This window comes from Colletotrichum destructivum, chromosome 7, assembly GCF_034447905.1.
Source record: "Colletotrichum destructivum chromosome 7, complete sequence".
In the NCBI taxonomy this organism is placed as follows: Eukaryota; Fungi; Ascomycota; class Sordariomycetes; order Glomerellales; family Glomerellaceae; genus Colletotrichum; species Colletotrichum destructivum.
Genome location: NC_085902.1, coordinates 121750 through 138075, shown reverse-complemented (window position 1 = coordinate 138075; position 16326 = coordinate 121750). Strand labels below are relative to the sequence as shown.

The window sequence follows — 16326 nt, the reverse complement described above, 5'->3', positions numbered from 1 at the left end:
ACACTGCTAGTACATACGGTAAACTTTCCGCTGCAAGGCCAGGACAACACCCTGACATCCTGAGTTCCCCCTCAAGAGTTATCGAAGCCATTCCGGAGTTAAGGGGTGCCTGTCATAGTTGTCCCTAAGCACAGTCACCAGGCTGGTTCAGGCCGTACTCCCAGGACACCTGACGAAGGGGGGAGGGGGGGCAGCGCAAAATCTGATGAAATAATTCCAATTCTTATGGTTCTGCCAAATAACCTACACGGACATCCCTGGTCGCCATCATGCTTCTGTCTCTCAACCCTATTCGCCCCAAACGTTTCCTTGTCTGGAATTCGTCTCTTCTGCCATCGCCGGTCTCCTCGATGGATGGCCGTCGACCAATGTGAGTGTCGAGAAGACGAGACGGCTGGGTAACGGGCTGTCAGCTCCTCTCAGCGCTAACATCTACTGTCGATGCCATCGTTCATTCCTTTCCAGTCCACCGTTGGTGATTTGAACTTCTGCCCATGATTTTCTGCCCATGATTTCCTGCCCACACTAAACGGTCCATTGCTCACAAGGTGTTTACCTGCAGCGTCCTGCAGCGCCGTTCCAGCTTTCATCGCCGGTGTTATCCCGATGTTGCTTCCTCGGCGAGTTGCTTGGCCAAACGAATGACAACTGTTCGCAGGTTCGGCTTTACACCCAATATCGAGTGCGTCATGGCTACTCGTAACAGTGACGCCGAGGTCGTCCACATGTCCCATACTCCCAGGTTGACAACGGTTTGGATACAGGGATTCTATCCAAATTGTGGTCTTTGACCATGTAAGATTGTAGAGGAACAGAAGGTTTCAACTTCTTGAAGGGGTCTAAATTCAATTTGTCAGCTTGTAGGTTATTGTTTTCGGTAAATGCTGTTCAGATGATCTCATCAAGAGGAAAAGTCATGTTGAACTCATCGCCCGGCCACATTTCAAGTTTAAAAGTCCTTGCGGTTCGAGTCTCGTTGGGTGGGACCACAATCGGTGTCACTGGCTTAAGTGCTGGCCGCTTCTATTTTAGAACTCGGAACTCAGACCCGTCTTTCAAGTGGCTGGAGAGCTTACATCTAGACCAACGATTCTCACCAAAGCGCTCTTCTCTTTGACCATCTATCCACTTGCTCTGGCTTTACGCTCACCATCTGGACTCAACATCAATGACTTACCGCTTAATCTGATGCCATGCTCTGACATGGAGACACTCTTTGAGCGCTCTCTGTCGAGTTGTGAAAAGGTAGCATTGGTCAATATTTGACTGTTATTTTCGTCTTTCCGTCATCTCATCACGGCGGTGACATGAAAACGTTTGGAATGTGAACGTAGCTCTTGATGGTTATTTTTCCTGCTGTTCTGTTGGCGAATACGAGTACGTCAGACACATTCTCGCCCTATACAGATGAAAGGTCTCGCTGACACCGGCCGCCAAGCCCTTTTCACTGAACGAGCAGTACCACCTCCTCGGAGACTTTACAACCTCCCAGGTCCAACCTGAGACCATCTCATAATCCTTTGCCCACCAGAAAAAAGCTTTGCGTTTTTCGGCTCTTTGAACCTCGGAGCTTTCAGCGCGACTGTGGAGATTCCTCTGCTGCTTCCCCAAGAACTTTCAAGCGAACAGACACGCAGCCTAATTCAAATCTATGAAACGAACCCCTAGTCTTTCTTTACCTTCCCCCAATTACGGAGGAGCGCCTATTTAATCCCCAGGCGGTCCTCCGGTTTCAACTTTCATCTCGACACATATCGAGATGATGGTCTTCTAGCTAGAATCCCGAAACCGGACCGGCTCAGGGAGCCGAGGCCTCTATGTGGCCGTTCCCAAGACGGCACGCGGCAGAGACAAATCGAAAATTCATATGGTCTGGTCTGGATTTGAAAAGAGGATGGCATTTCATCTCTGGGGGTCCAAGTCACTTGTCTGACTTATCTGAAATACAAATCTCATTCTTTGATGGTTGTGTGATTGAGATAAGATTGACATGCAACCAGATTCTGCCGATATGGCATTGGATCCTGCAGGCCTCACACAAGAGATAAGCCACATTAGCCATTTCAAGCCACCTATGAGCCAACAGCTCCTACGACATCTTTTAACGTGATTCCAGAGGCTGGTCCTCAAAGATCGTACAAACTCTTGTTGTATGTACAGCTATTGCAGAGAAGCGTCGGCGAAGCTTTACGGCTTATTTTACAGCCATATCCAAGGCCATGTAAAAGTGGCATGAACTACTAGTATAGGATTAATTCGATCACCATTAGTACGGAATGTGAAACGTTCAACGTTTGCTGGACCGACATGACCTCCATCTCAATCGCAGGCTGGCGGCTCATGGAGCTTCAGTAACTAATCGACTATTGATACGGCAAGCAACACCCTATGACAGTACAAAACCCCACTTCAGGGCAAGAAAATCGATCCATGTTCGTTCTTCGTCGCTATCTAATTTGATGTGTTCCACACGTTTCATTCGTTCTCGTAAGTTTAACTTGCTGCTAGGTTCTTGACGTTTCCTGCCGCTCGGGACAGTAACTATTGCATCAAACGATTCCGCTTTAGTCAACTTATTTTAACCAGTTCTGCGTACCGTCGAGATCTTCCACGTTGCAACATACCGGGCGTCAGCTTCTCGAATGCTGTATGACTAGCTGATGGGAAATCGGCTTTTAAAAAGAAAGAGTGGTTTTTGACAGGCACTAGTAGACCTGAATCACCGTCGCGTTTCTATTGAGATGGCATTTATGATGCCGTCCTGATGTAGCAATAGGAAATTTATCACACTTCCGCAGCCCCAACTTAGTATCATGGTCAATCTGGGCCAAGTTTTGAAGGTTTATGTCCAAGCAGTTGGCCATTTGCCTCATTCAACCCTACCAAAATCCAGATCGACGGCTTGGAGAACTTGAATACGCAGTCCACGACGGTTTAGAGCTTTCTGCCTACAGATCTTTGACGTCATTCAACCCAGATTTATAAAACACGTCGAAACCCGGTATTATTACAGTGCAACCAACAAGACAGTCAATATCCAGGTCGTTGCTGAAATATGGAGGAAACCCACAAATTGGACTCAACTCGCACTGCTTCGCGCTCGGTCTCTTACGTTCGTACCGTCACGCGATTTGCTCACATAATATGGCTTGCACAACTAGCTGTATGGTATGGCCGGCCGGTAAGCAAACCTCATTACCACATAATACATAATACCGAGTACGTGGCTCTGGTTTCAAGCAAACTGCGGTGCTTTCCCAGGTGTGCTCTTGAGTAAATGCCGCATCGCACGCAAGAGCGCCGGATGCAGTAGCTGACCCATGTCTATGTCTCAGACGCCGCCCCCTCAGGTAGCAGCGATGGCAAATGGAATTTTCTAGGATGATCCGGCATCTATGTAGGACCGTTTTCAGTCCATAATGCTGACTTGGTGCCATTCGTGGACCGTGAACAAAGCTATTTGCCTCACTTGATTCTTTGTTGCGCTTTTGGATGTCACGACCAGACCGCAACCAACCGCAACCAACCCCACGCGGCGATCGCCTAGTAAGCCACGCTCGATTATTTCGCCTAGCAGTCGTCGCCTACGCAATTTCTGGGGGAATGCTGGATTCTCTTCGTCTTTGACACATGGCGGCTTGGTATCCAGTTCTCATATGAGTGGCTTAGGTTCTGTACTCTTATTAGACGGTGCTAGAAAACGCATACCAGAGAGGTTTCCGTTTCCAGTGGTAAGATTAATGAAAAATAAAAAAATAGTGGAATCGTTCTTTCATTCCAATACCCGGTCAACACATGCCGAGCTTTTGTTGACTATCTTCATCACCATCGCTCCTCATACTCCTCAGAGATTATTCCTACCTGACAATTTCTTCACCTCGCCCGGTCTATTCTTCGACCGCTTTACTTTCGCATTCTTTTCTTGGCAGCCTCGCTGTGTTACTGAGTAATAATGATTCTCTGTTCTAATCTCGGTCGTCGATCGACTATCTGCAAAGTGCTGGGCACGCTTTTCATTGCCCCGTACGTGGCCTATTCTCAGGATTGCGGCTACGACGGCGGCTACTCCCTCCGATTTCCCGGTCCCTCATGTCCATTTGACTCTCCTCTTCAATGTGGGGATGGAGGAATACAGAGCCGGTGTTGTCCAGCGAGCTTATCATGTGTAGGCAATGATAGCTACAGGGGAAACTATTGCTGTTCGGGTCAGTGGAAAGCCTCACAACAATCCAACCCTCACATTTCTAGCCCTCAAGAACTAGCCAGAATCTCTTCTCAAGCATGTGGCAGCCTGCTGACTTGTCACCCTGACGTAGGCTCCACGGATTGCTCATCATTGGCATACGATTTCCCGAAGGTGAGCTGAGCGACAGTTCTATCAACTACCCAGCGAAGCGCGGCGATGAACGTTGGTTAACGACTCAGTGTCCCCGGTCAACGTGGAGTCTTTGGATGACCAACGAGACTCACGATTTCGGTGACAAACTGGAAACCGGTGCATGGTGCTGCAAACCTGGCTTTAAGGGCGTATACTGGAATAACGGATCGTTTGCTTCCTATCAATGCACCGCAACAACAATCACCTCGCTCCAGCCGAGCTACTACTGGGCCGAACCACTCAGCACCGCGTCGTGCTCAGTGACTGCAACTGCTACTGCAACCCCCTCGGCTATAGAAAATGGACCGGGTTCACCATCCGCAACCAATTCAACCAGTGCCGGCGCTGATGACCAGACGTCGGCTGGCATGTCAGGAGGGGCGATTGCCGGGGCGGTAGTTGGGAGTGTGACTGGCGTTGTTCTTTTGATAGTGGCAGGGGTCTTCTTCATGATTAGGAAAAAAAGGAGATCCAGGGTTGAGACATCGCTAGCAATAGTTCCTGAAGAGGGACACAAGCGGATTGACGAACATCGGCATGAAAGCGGACGGGGGAGTATAAACGAAATCGCCACGGCAGAGCCCCGAATGGAAATGGAAGGAAACACGCCACTTTATGAGCTGGATGCTACTGAGGGTGGTACGTTTTTAGAAGTTCCAGTGTCACCTATGAGCCCAGGGCAAGAAAAGTGCTGAGTTAAGGCTTTTTTTATAGAGGGGTATGATACTACGTGACTCATCTAAGCATACATCCAGCGGTTTCTTGTTTCTATCTCAGGGGCAGTGGCTGACGAAGCGTGTCAGGTCATTAAATGTGACCGACTTTAAACGCGGTAAACAATATAGGTGGCTGGAGTGAGCTACGCACGTTGATTTTTCGGTATTTATATGGACAATTAACTAGAATGCCAAGTGCTGTTGGCATTCGTAGAGATATAGACAATATAAACGTTTCTGTATAATAGCTAATAACTATACTCATCAGCCTAAAGGAGTGCTAGTAGCTCCAACCCAGCGGCGTTGGATTTAAAGACCATGTCAATACTCATGATGTGGGTTTTATGGCGGCATTTACAATTTGCATCCAAATATTAGATACAGAGGGACAGCAACAGAGACAGATAAATAAGTAGTTTTGTTTGTTTTATTCATAGAGTCAGAGAAGTCTAGTGATCAACCATCCCACCCAGACCCCACTACTCAGATGAAAAAAACGGCTACTTAAGCAGATCACTTGCCAAATCAGGGGCGAGTACATGCCATTTTACGCATTCCCTTTTAGGACCTTGAGCTTGATGAGTGCGTCAGCAATATGTTACCCAGAACATGTTACGTCAGATCAACTTACAAAGTAGCCCCTGATGAATCGGAACAAACTGCTTTTCCAGATACTGCTACACACTGTCCTTGGCCATTGGAAAGAAGCCTGGTTCCATTCTCGAGATTGGGGTCGACGTCTGTGCCAGCGAGGTCCCGAAGAGCCTGCTTGTCTGCATTTTGCTGCTGTCTACTCCCTCCGCGCTGAGGCGAAGCGGTAGCAAAGCCAAAGATGGCAACTAGAGTGAAGAAAGTGGCTGAGAACTTCATCGTAAAAGTTTCTGAAAAAGAAGAGTGCAATAATGACTGAAATATGTGTTCGGAACAGAGTCTGTGAAGTGCGTCGGCCAGCCGAGAATAAATCTGTTGATGGAGTAATTGAAGTATTGAGCGTATAGCATAGCAGAGACGAAAACTCGATGTTGGAGCCGGTTTGTTGGCTTTATACACCCGGAACCCACATGGACATCGACGACGCAACTCTGTCAAAGCCACAAAACTGACATGCGTTCCCCGGCAATTTGGGCCGAATCTGACTCCTGTCACAGACACGAGACGGCTCCACCGACGAAGCACCTTAACAACAGCCATATATACCGTCCCGAGTTTGAACAAAAGCAGAAATTCTATGACACATCTGCTAAGGTAGATTTCTGCCGATTTGGTTTCCCTTTTACCCCTTGATATCGAAATATTGAGCTTACTATGTTTGGTATCATGAATGGTTTCAACTTTGGAAGTGGTCTTCTGACAATCAGGCAGGGTTAAGGGTTTAGGCAATCAATCTTATTCGGTAAAGACGGTCATATGTGTAACGATTCATAGAGAGCGTTTCATGTCCAAAAGAAGACCGGTGGAATCTCAATGCATCAAAACTTGATGATGGGGAGCGATTAATCGAAGCAGTTTCCGAATGGAGAGCAACCGAAGAGGACACTCAATAATTTGTACAACTACATACTTCCTCGAATTGGTGAGGCTCGAATGCTTGATTCTCTATTCATCGTGGACATCTCTCTGGCAAGATCTCGGTAATGTTGCTCTTGGCTAGTTTATCCGTCTCATCCAAGACGGAGATCAATCGCGTCTTTGCAGCAATATTTCGCTCGTTGTCAAGCCGAGCCTTGCCCATGTGCTCCATAGCCACGCACACAACCGAGTCCATGAGGCGCAATGCCATGGGTCCAGCAATTCCCACATCGTAAAAACCCGGCGTCTCATTGACTTCTAGTAGCCATGCAATACCATTTGTATCAATGAGAAAGTCCACGGCGAACAGCTCGAAGCATTTGTCCACAGTTGTGAACTTGTCGGCCATGGTATGGGCAGCGGCGCGGAATAATTCGGCAGAAATGCTACAGATCTGGCCAAAGACATGGTCTTTCCAGTTTCCTGGAAGCAAGTCGTCGGGCATTGCCCAAAAGTCCCTCATCGATTCTTTCTCCGTGAACACCTCTTCATCCTGCAGAGCCGTGTTGGTCAAGGACGACTTGAGACTGGGGTTCATCCAGGGTGGCTCGTAATCCTCTCCAGCAAGTAGAGCCAGCATTTCTTTGAACACGTAGACCGTGAGACGTCCCATGGAAAGGACATATGCCCGGACATGCCATTTTCTGTTCTCCACTGGCGGAATAGAGACGATGTATCTTTGGGCCACAAACTCACGCATCTGGGCCGAAGGAATACGTCCGTTTTCCTTGAAAACATATTGCGGCTTTGGGTTTCGTTGGACGCCGTCCGAAGTCGACTTGGTGGAAATGGCTCCAATGGTAGTGACCAAGGCATCCAAAGAGTCTAGGCCCGGGGTTGATAAAGATGGCGAGAATTCAACAGGATTGCCCTGCTCCAAGTCCGAAGCAGATTTTGCAATTGGTTCCTGGCATTTCTCGCTCATTTCGTCCTCGTCATCTTCGTCAGTCTCATACTCAGCGAGCTCGAGGTGGCTAGCGAGCTCTTCCATGGTGCTGAAGAGCCGGATTCCAGCTCCGCAGTCAACCAATGCGGGCTTCATGATCCACCATTCGCGCTCCTGTCGGGGCTTGTCCTCGTTCTCTTCAAGCGAGTAGAGCAATGAAAGGTCGTCTGCCGCTGTCAATGCTTCATCAACATATTCGGCGTAGTCGAGAGATAGGCGGACCGTAAGAGGCACGTGGCTCCTGAGGATGCTGTTTGGTCTCTTCGCCGTCCAGAACTCTACAACCCGCGCGAGATAGTCCTTTCGGGCCAGAGCATCGCTATTGGGATAAGCGTTGATGAGAGCCTTCTTTGCATAATTCATGACGGCGAAGTTCCGGTTCAGAGCCCAGCCATCACAGAACTGGAAGATTGTTGAAGAGTGGGTTGGGAAGTCATCGAAGTCGTCGATGAATTCCGTCTCGGGGACATGCCGCAGGATGTACGTTTTGATATGCTCTGACAACCAAGGGCATGCGGGCTGGATGTACGCGTGCATAATGAGAGATGTTGGCGAGCAAGATTTCGTTCGGCTCTTCAACGAAAGCTGACCCGTTTCTCTGGGGGGAGTGAAGCTTGCCGGGGGATCGTGGGATGCGCGGTCCTTGATTCCATATGATTGGCTGTCAACCTTGATTGCTTGTTGGAACAACTCCCAGGGAGAAGATGATGGGGGGCGAGATTTCGCGATGCAGTGCTTTGTAGATTTATTGTTGGCGATCTCAAGAGATTCACTGGACATTTATACATTGATCTGCATTGGCAAGGCATCCTGAAAATCGTGACATTGCTTATGCGGCTGGAGCGGCCAAGAAACCTGCCAAGTGGAAGCGCGGATTCCCATTACCTAACCACCTCGGGCACTTCACTCAGCGGATTTCTATTAGACATATTGGAATTCACAAACGTAATTCAAACCTATGCCATACCGAATAGCCTCGTCAGGTTCTTGATGAAAGCCCAAACGTGTTTCCCTTGAATGCCGTCTTCCTTGGAACTACCCCAGTGTATCTGATTGCATGTAGAGAGTTCAGCAGCCGCAAGCCCATTTAAACGTAACACAGACGCGCCTCAGCGAATAGGGACCAGGAGCGGTTTAAGAACCTGAAGATTCGTCTCTCAGTTTAGTCATGCAAATCCATGACACTCCTGTTTGGTGTTGTCAAAGGAAACCAGGATTTGAAAGGTAGCCCGGTTACTCAGCGGTTGCAAAATTCAATTTAAATAGCCCCTGGTAGGTCATTAATCATTGTCAATTGCCCGACTTATCATGATACCGCTCTGAGAAGGCGAAGACCTCAAGATTCTTCATAACCATATCATCTCACTTTTGGTTGAACAGAACCACCAACAAGACTAGCTTGCTTAGAGTTCCTGGTCTCGAACCACAGAGAGCGATTGACTTGCCCCTGTTGCTTGTTGTTGCAATGATTACTGACCACCTAGAGGAGGTCCAAAAATAAGTATCCAACATGTAACTAAATTAGGGGTCTCGGAGAGAAAAAGAAAAAAAAAGACGGTAGACCGGCGTAAGCTCAGACTGGACGCTAGCGAGAGTCTGCACGGACACCCGATTTTCGCTGGAACACGGACAGGACAGCTTCACAAGAGAGCAATGGGGCCGGCAGATGTTGCGGACGTGATCGAGAATCGTGTGACGGAATGTTGAGAAGTGTAAGTATTGCGTTTGTGTATTGAAGCATGGATATGAGTATTTATTAGAGTGGCCGACACAGACGGTATCACGCATCGAGCAAAGCTGGGCTATGGCCGGGTGAAGCCCGGGTGAAGCAAGGTGAGTCTCGGTGACAAATGGCGTGGAGCCAAAGCCAGCCAGCCGCCGGGTGCTAAGTTGCTAACCGAACTGCCATCGAGGGGAGCCCCTGTCCGCTAGGCGTTGCTAGGCTGGGCTCACCCTTCCACCGCTGTTTCCTCCCCACCATCAACACAACAATTGCGCCTCATACTTCTGGGGTCTGTTCAATGCGACACGCGCCTGACTAGACGCCCTTTCCCCCCTATCTTCGCACCCGACGGAAGATAGGTAAGATACGCAGTACGAAAACACTCAGTTCTGGTCTCCTCCCCAACACCAATTGTGCCCACAGCAAAATGTCGTCATGGCGACTCTGCCGCCCAACTCTCTGCTCGCCCGGTCCCGACAGACGCGCTCGGCAACTATCACGAAATCCTCGACCGGTCCTATCGCGCCCTTGATAACCTCGAGTCCCATCTCGACCACGCACGTATCACTTTTTCTCACCAATCTGCGCCTCCTCGATTTCCCCTCGTATCCCGACTGGCCGGACTTTGATGCGCAGACATTCTCCGTACAGAAGAAGCGAATCCACTGCGTGGAATGGACTCTCTACCAGCTCTTTGTCCTCTGGGACCCCGAAGAGGCGCGGAATGTATGTCCGAAAGCCCACAAACCCCCAACATGAACACTGCTGACGCAATAAATCCGCAGAAGCTCCAACCCTTTTTCCCGCCCCGGGACCATGTTCAATCACTAAACTTGCGAACCGCCCTCCTGCGAAGCCTCGACCAGGCAAAGAAGAACGGCGTCCTCGGACGGGATGCCGTCGTTCGCAAGACCATGCTGGACGAGTGCAAGGGGGAACGGCTGGAAGAGGTTCTCGCCGTCTTTTCGTCCGCCGTCCTGAAGAAGATCGTCGCCCAAGTCTCGGAAGCCGAGTGCGAGTATCCTGCCATCGCCCAGCAGCTGGCACTGGAGAACCGTGGATACAGCGCAGAGCGGACAGAACTTGTGGCACTTGCTCTCGCCCACCGAGCTTCCATTACCAACGCGATGCGACGAAAGGACGAAGCGAGGGAGAAATACCGCGACCTGGCCGAAATGCTGGACCTGAAAGAGAGTGGCATCGCCCGGAGAAGCGAAGAGGTCAAGACTGCCAGAGAAGCCTCAAAGGGTCGGGACGTCCCAGACGACCTGAAGTTGGACACTTGGCGGACTGTGCGGAATAATTGGGCCGGGAATGAGCAATGGATGGAGACCCTCTTCTACGGCGACTCGAATGCGCGAAAGGATGGTTTGTTGTCGGCACCGTTTGACAGAGTCTGGAGACGCTTGCAGTCTAGCCGACTTTCCGAACTGGAAGACCATGGCAAAGGCCTTTTAGAGCAACTGGATGGCCGAGTTAAGACCCAGAGAGAGAGACTGGCACGTTGGCAAGACTTCCAGGCCAGCATGTTTGGCGATAGGCGCAAGGCCGCCACAACTCACGGCTCACTGCCAAAAACGGCAAAACGGGGCATCGACCTTGGATTTGACGTTCACGAGAACCTTCATCTGGGGCGGCTGAGTCCGAGGAAGCAGCTTGCCAAAAAGACCCAACCCCTCACAGAGGACTATGCAAGAATCCTGCACGATTGCAATGCAGAACTGGCCCAAGTAAGCTCGGCACCCATGATCAATCTCTCAGAAATGTTGGGGCCACGAACGCGCCAGCCCGAAAAACCCGAAATCGACGGAGGCGCAAGGGAGAGCATCGGAGAAGAGACTGTCTCGGAGCTTAGCGAGTTGGAAGACGACATTCAGGGCCTACACACCGGACTGCGGCGTCTCTCGCTGCACGACGATGCGCCTCAACTTGGCAGACACAACGGCCGCCCATCTCTCACGCTCTCCAACGATACCCGAAGGCCAGCAGACCTACCCCCCTCCTTACACAGCCCACCCCTCTTGCCCCCTGATGTACCCGCCGAGCTTTCCGTACCCCCGCCAACTCCTCCTCTGCCCGAGGAAGAAGAAGTCACCGAAAAGCTGCCCAGTCGTCTGCCCAGCCATTCCCCACCGGAAAGAGAAAGGGAGGGCTTCACCGCCACGCTTGGGAGGGACGACAGCTCGCCAGAACCGCCCAAGTCTCCTACACAGGAACTAGCAGACCGAATATTGGACGATATCGATAACGCTTCGCCGTCACCCATCAAACGATCCAAGCCTCGTCATACTTTGTCCCTTGCCGAGCGGACGCGGCTCTCCATGGCAAGGTCCTCGCGTAGCGTCAGGTACGATGCAGATGATGATGACGACGATGATACCCTGGGGCTGAAGCCTTCCATGGCCAGCGTCAACCAGAAAATGGAGGATCTTACGATCAACATCATCGACGAAGACGACCTGGTGTCTCGAACACGCAAGAGCATGGCGGGCTTCGAAGCCGCTCGGCAGAAGGCCCAACTGGACAGGCAGAGGTCGTTAAAGAAGTCCAGGACGCGGGCGCGCACAGAAACCCAAGTCCCCGTCGTCGAAGAGGAGGATGCGACGCTTCAGCTAGACCCGGATGCGTCCATCCTTGCTGAGGAGCTGATGACGGTGGAAGACATGGAGGCGGTCTTTAGAAGTCGGCCGAGGATTAAGACGAGCCCGGCACCTTCTCCCTCGAGGAAGCCACTCAATTAGTGTTTGTAGCGGAATGACGCATTACCGGCGGCAAAGGGAGAAAGATTGCAAATCTCACAGCTCATAGTTAATAATACATATACCCTCAGCGTTGGAAGGTTGTTTCCCTGTGATTGCTACATATTGTACATCGCCGGACGGAAGCTAGCGCAACATGGCTCAAGAATACCAGGCGGTAGGGAGCCAAAGTAATTGGATTCTTTCATTACCAGCCCTGGTTCTTCAGCTCCTGCACCCGTTGCACCGTCGCCTGGAAGCCCTCTTTGAAGCGAGCCCTCCATCTCTCACTGACCAACCTCTTGCGCTTCTTTCCCGGACGCTCATGAAACCTCTGCGAATGCCACTGGCGTTTGAGCTTGTTTTTTCTGCACTGGTAGTCGAGGTTTTTCAGGGCCCTGGGCAAGTCAATGTTACCGCCCAGGTGAATGGTACGTCCAGTGGAGGGACGCGTGCGCAGAGGCGGCTCCTGCTGGCCAGTTGGGTAATGCTTCTTCATGAACTCATCCGACTCCATGGCGATGATCTTGGAGATGTCGAAAACGTCGGAAGTGGCATCGTACATGAACGGACTGTCGGGCTTCTTCTCTCTAGAGGCAGGTGCGGCGCCGAATAACGCTGCAGGGGGTGGTGGCGGCGGTGTTATCCGAGTAGCGGCTGGCCTGGAGGACGGGGGCGTAGGTGCCGATCGCGAACCGCCCGATCGAGGGGGCTCCAAGAGAGCGGAAGAGGTCGCAAATGTGCGCGGCAGGGCCCAGAGAGACTGTCGGAGTGCCAGCGGTGCCCGTAAGGAGGGATTGCGGATTGTGCAGGAAGTGAGCAGTCTCCTGCTCAGCAACCCGATCTCGGACGCCCTAGGGAGAAAAACAAATTAGACCGGAGGAACCAATTGGCAGCAAGATCCCCGACTTACATGGTGTATGCGCACACAATGGGTGTGGACGTGCTACTGCGCTGGCAATTTATGTCACCAACGGAGCTAGGTTTCCAAAATATTTCCTGTAAAAGGTCGAGACTCGGATCACGAACTGCAGGCCGAGGAGCTGTCTCCGGAGAAGGGTTCTGCCGGCGCCGTAATCGCCCTGAACCCGAAGGAGCCCCACCTGAACTGCCATGCACCCAATCAGATAGCTGTCGCGTTCAAGGCTGCTTGGGCGCGTTGGCCTCGCGCCGAATTTTGGAAAGAAATGGGATCCCGATCAGCGGCAGCGCCAGAGCCAGAGCCATAGAACGTCCAAGAGCTACAGAGCTCGCACTTTCACTCCTTTCCCGTCCAACCTGCTCCCAATTCCTGTCGCGCCGTTATTTTTCTATCATCGGGCGGCCAATTTCAACCTCTGGATTACAAGACGCCAGCAGCACTCTGCAGTTCCAATAGGCCTGATCTCGCCCAGTCCAGCCACACTCACCTTAACTCATCGGCCAACGACAAACCTAACGATCGTATCTTTTCGACGGCATTGCCTGATAGCCCGAAATGGCGTACAATCCATATGGAGGTGCGTGTCCAACCCCCTCTTCCTTCCAACCTTTCCCCGATCTTGTCTTTCTCACTGACGTCTTCAGCAGGAAACCCGTACGGGCCCCCTCCGACCTACGGCGGCTTCCCGGGGTCGAACGCCGCTCCTGGCATGGCTCCCCCACCTGGTCTAGGTTCGAGATTCCACACATGCTTGTCGAAAAGCCGTGCTGACTTTATTCTAGGCCCTCCGCCAGGCATGTCTTCCGCTCCGGGAATGGCACCACCTCCCGGTGTCCAACAGTCCAACAACGCACAAGCTAACCGACAAAGCGGCCTGCCGCCCAACTTCCAAGCTCCCGCGAACCTCCCCAACATCAACTTCAGTGCCCCGGTCATTCGGCTCGGAACCATAGGCGCTAAGCCGGGCGGCCCTGATGCCGGGAGGAAGGATAACAATACCGCGACGGGTGGTAGGTCCGGCCTTGGCATGGACCGCGGATACGACCAGTCGAGGGCTGCCGCCAGAGAGCACATGCAGTCGCTGGTTCCCCCCACCAATGAGGAGAAGCTGCGCACCTTGTTCGTCCACAAGATACCCGAGGGTGTTAGAGGCGACGAGGGCATCGAGAGAATCCTCAATGCCGTAGGCAAGCTCCGGAGATGGGATGCTGCAGCTTCGGTTCTCTCTGATGGCAAAGGCGCCAAGTTCGGCTTCGCCCAATACGAGGATGCCGACTCTTTCGCGACCGCTGCCGACCTACTCCAAGACCTCGAGGTTCCCCTCAAGCGACAGGGCCCAATGGAGGCGCCTCCAGACGACGATTCATTCGACGGGGTGGAGATGGTCAAGCTCCAGGTTACCGTCGATCCGAACTCTCTCAAGTACCTCGAATCCTACAAAGAAGGCAGAGGCGACGATGGCGCTGCCGAGTCGCGGACGCAAGCCGCCAAAGAAGCCTTGCGGCAGATTGTCCGGGATCTTGCCTATCCCAAGACTGCCGCGACGACCGACGGAGAAGGCGACGTATCCATGGGCAACTCGGGCGACAATGTTGAGGTTGTCAACATTCCCTTGGCTCAGGACGACGAGCTTGCGGATATCCCTGCCGAGATGAGGGAGGTTGTTGCTGCCGAGATCGCTGCATTCAGAGAACGCAGCAATAAACGAGACATGGAACGCCTGAAGCGCGAGGAAGAAATGGAGGAGATGGAGCGCAACCGCAACGGCCCTTCTCGTCCGTCACGACACGACTCTCCGCCGCCCTCCAACTCCAACCACATCCCTGTCGGTCCCCGTGGTATGCACAATGCACCATCCGGGCCCCGAGGACAAACCGGCGGCGGTCGCACCGCATCTTTTGTGAATGGTGGCATCTCCAACGCCGATTTCTCCATCAACCGTGAAGATGAAGAGACGGACGCCGACGACGAGGAGCTCCATCAGAGGGAGCTCTCGAAGCAAAAGTCCGAGGAGGACAAGATGTATCTCGAGGCGGAGCGGAAATGGGTCAATAGAGAACGGTCTCGGGCGGCGGCTCTGGAACGTGAGAAGGAGCGTGAGCTGCAGGAAGAGGAAAGCCTGGAGAGGCGCATTCAAGAGCAACTGGAGAGAGAGAAGGCCTGGGACGACGAACGAGAAGCATCGAGGAAGAGTCACCTGTACTATCGCGATCATGCAGCCTGGGTCAAGAAGCGGCAGATCGAACGGGCGGACGAGCAGGCCAGAGATGAAGCCGATAGGAGAGCCGAAGACGACGAACGACGCAGGGAGGCCGCAGACATGGAGAAGGCGCGCGGCATCGCCGATTCCTTCCTGGACCAGCAAGCTCAAGAGATGGAGCAACGGCAACAGGCGGCGGTCTCGGCACCCGCACCGTTCAAGCTGTCGCTTGGAGCTGCCGCTCAGCGTGCTCAGGCTCAGCGCGTGGCACCTCAACGACGGACTGTCGCCGAGGTGGAGGGTCTCCTCGACGACGAGGAGCAAGACAGCACCACCAGGAGACAGCTCATCCCCATCCAGTTTGAGCCTACGACTGCTGCGGACAAGATGACCGAGGAGGAGCTCAGCAAGGCTGTTCGTGCCCTTGCGCAAGAGATTCCCTCCGAAAAGGATGGCCTGTGGAACTGGAGCGTGCAATGGGACTACTTGGATGAGACCATCATTCGCGACAAGCTCCGGCCGTTTGTGGAGAAGAAGATTGTCGAGTACCTCGGTGTTCAAGAGGAGATGTTGGTAGAGGTGGTTGAGGAGCACCTCCGGAAGCACGGCAAGCCAGCAGAGCTGGTGGAGGAACTTGCAGCGGTGAGTACAACACATACCACAACCATAACCCAGTTTCGATGTGAGCTCTTTGCTAACCTTTCTTATAGGCCCTGGATGACGAGGCGGAGGATATGGTGAAGAAGTTGTGGCGCATGGTCATCTTCTTCACCGAAAGTGAGAAGAGAGGATATCCGGCGTAGACTAGGCAGCTGTTACCTGTATTATACCGACCTTCCGGCAGCAGCTGCAGCATGCAAGAGAAATCGGCTGTGCCCTTCTGCGGGGCCTGGAAGATGCATCCCATCAGACAACTGTTTTTGGTCAACATTTCCCTGGGAAGAAGAGTGAGCGAGGCTTTCCACAGCCATTTCCCCCGAGTTCACGGAGACCAGGGAACTCACTTTACTCGCCAGACCATCCGATGTGCATCAAGTCGTGTAAGCTTTGACACGATACCTTACTTTGACTGCTGTCGAGCAAAGAAGCACGGGTCAGGGGACTTCACAAACCATGCATTGTACGTGTTGTTCG

General features: G+C 52.3%; 6 protein-coding genes across 6 annotated transcripts; 3 read left to right on the top strand and 3 right to left on the bottom strand.

The window, feature by feature from the left end:
* Nucleotides 1–3952: 3952 nt before the first annotated feature.
* CDEST_10570 (uncharacterized protein) lies at nucleotides 3953–5073 on the top strand (the record flags this gene model as incomplete). Its single annotated transcript, XM_062926726.1, has 2 exons — nucleotides 3953–4209; nucleotides 4317–5073. The coding sequence occupies 2 exons, from the start codon at nucleotides 3953–3955 to the stop codon at nucleotides 5071–5073; spliced, it is 1014 nt and encodes a 337-aa protein (XP_062782777.1).
* Nucleotides 5074–5655: 582 nt separating this feature from the next.
* On the bottom strand, nucleotides 5656–6078 carry CDEST_10569 (uncharacterized protein; the record flags this gene model as incomplete). The annotated part of the gene is made up of 2 exons (XM_062926725.1): nucleotides 5726–6078; nucleotides 5656–5662 (listed from the first exon to the last, which is right to left on the bottom strand). Exons 1-2 carry the CDS (start codon nucleotides 5962–5964, stop codon nucleotides 5656–5658), a joined length of 246 nt encoding a protein of 81 aa, XP_062782776.1. The 5' UTR covers nucleotides 5965–6078.
* A 616-nt stretch (nucleotides 6079–6694) lies between these two features.
* CDEST_10568 (Putative tubulin-tyrosine ligase/Tubulin polyglutamylase) lies at nucleotides 6695–8146 on the bottom strand (the record flags this gene model as incomplete). The annotated part of the gene is made up of 1 exon (XM_062926724.1): nucleotides 6695–8146. One exon carries the CDS (start codon nucleotides 8144–8146, stop codon nucleotides 6695–6697), a length of 1452 nt encoding a protein of 483 aa, XP_062782775.1.
* Nucleotides 8147–9725: 1579 nt separating this feature from the next.
* CDEST_10567 (Putative HAUS augmin-like complex subunit 6) lies at nucleotides 9726–12079 on the top strand. Its single transcript, XM_062926723.1, has 2 exons — nucleotides 9726–10058; nucleotides 10118–12079. Exons 1-2 carry the CDS (start codon nucleotides 9768–9770, stop codon nucleotides 12071–12073), a joined length of 2247 nt encoding a protein of 748 aa, XP_062782774.1. The 5' UTR covers nucleotides 9726–9767; the 3' UTR covers nucleotides 12074–12079.
* Nucleotides 12080–12093: 14 nt separating this feature from the next.
* On the bottom strand, nucleotides 12094–13185 carry CDEST_10566 (Putative small ribosomal subunit protein bS21; the record flags this gene model as incomplete). The annotated part of the gene is made up of 3 exons (XM_062926722.1): nucleotides 12094–12924; nucleotides 12984–13132; nucleotides 13174–13185. The coding sequence occupies 3 exons, from the start codon at nucleotides 13183–13185 to the stop codon at nucleotides 12279–12281; spliced, it is 807 nt and encodes a 268-aa protein (XP_062782773.1). The 3' UTR covers nucleotides 12094–12278.
* A 48-nt stretch (nucleotides 13186–13233) lies between these two features.
* On the top strand, nucleotides 13234–16325 carry CDEST_10565 (Putative PWI domain-containing protein). Its single transcript, XM_062926721.1, has 5 exons — nucleotides 13234–13569; nucleotides 13640–13723; nucleotides 13775–15834; nucleotides 15903–16139; nucleotides 16209–16325. Exons 1-4 carry the CDS (start codon nucleotides 13548–13550, stop codon nucleotides 15993–15995), a joined length of 2259 nt encoding a protein of 752 aa, XP_062782772.1. The 5' UTR covers nucleotides 13234–13547; the 3' UTR covers nucleotides 15996–16139; nucleotides 16209–16325.
* Nucleotide 16326: the final 1 nt, after the last annotated feature.

Coding starts and splice junctions, on each gene's coding strand:
- CDEST_10567 (XM_062926723.1), top strand. CDS start 9,768: ATGGCGACTCTGCCGCCCAACTCTCTGCTCGCCCGGTCCCGACAGACG. Junction 10,059..10,117: donor ACCCCGAAGAGGCGCGGAAT/GTATGTCCGAAA, acceptor ATAAATCCGCAG/AAGCTCCAACCCTTTTTCCC.
- CDEST_10565 (XM_062926721.1), top strand. CDS start 13,548: ATGGCGTACAATCCATATGGAG. Junction 13,570..13,639: donor GGCGTACAATCCATATGGAG/GTGCGTGTCCAA, acceptor CGTCTTCAGCAG/GAAACCCGTACGGGCCCCCT. Junction 15,835..15,902: donor TGGTGGAGGAACTTGCAGCG/GTGAGTACAACA, acceptor CCTTTCTTATAG/GCCCTGGATGACGAGGCGGA.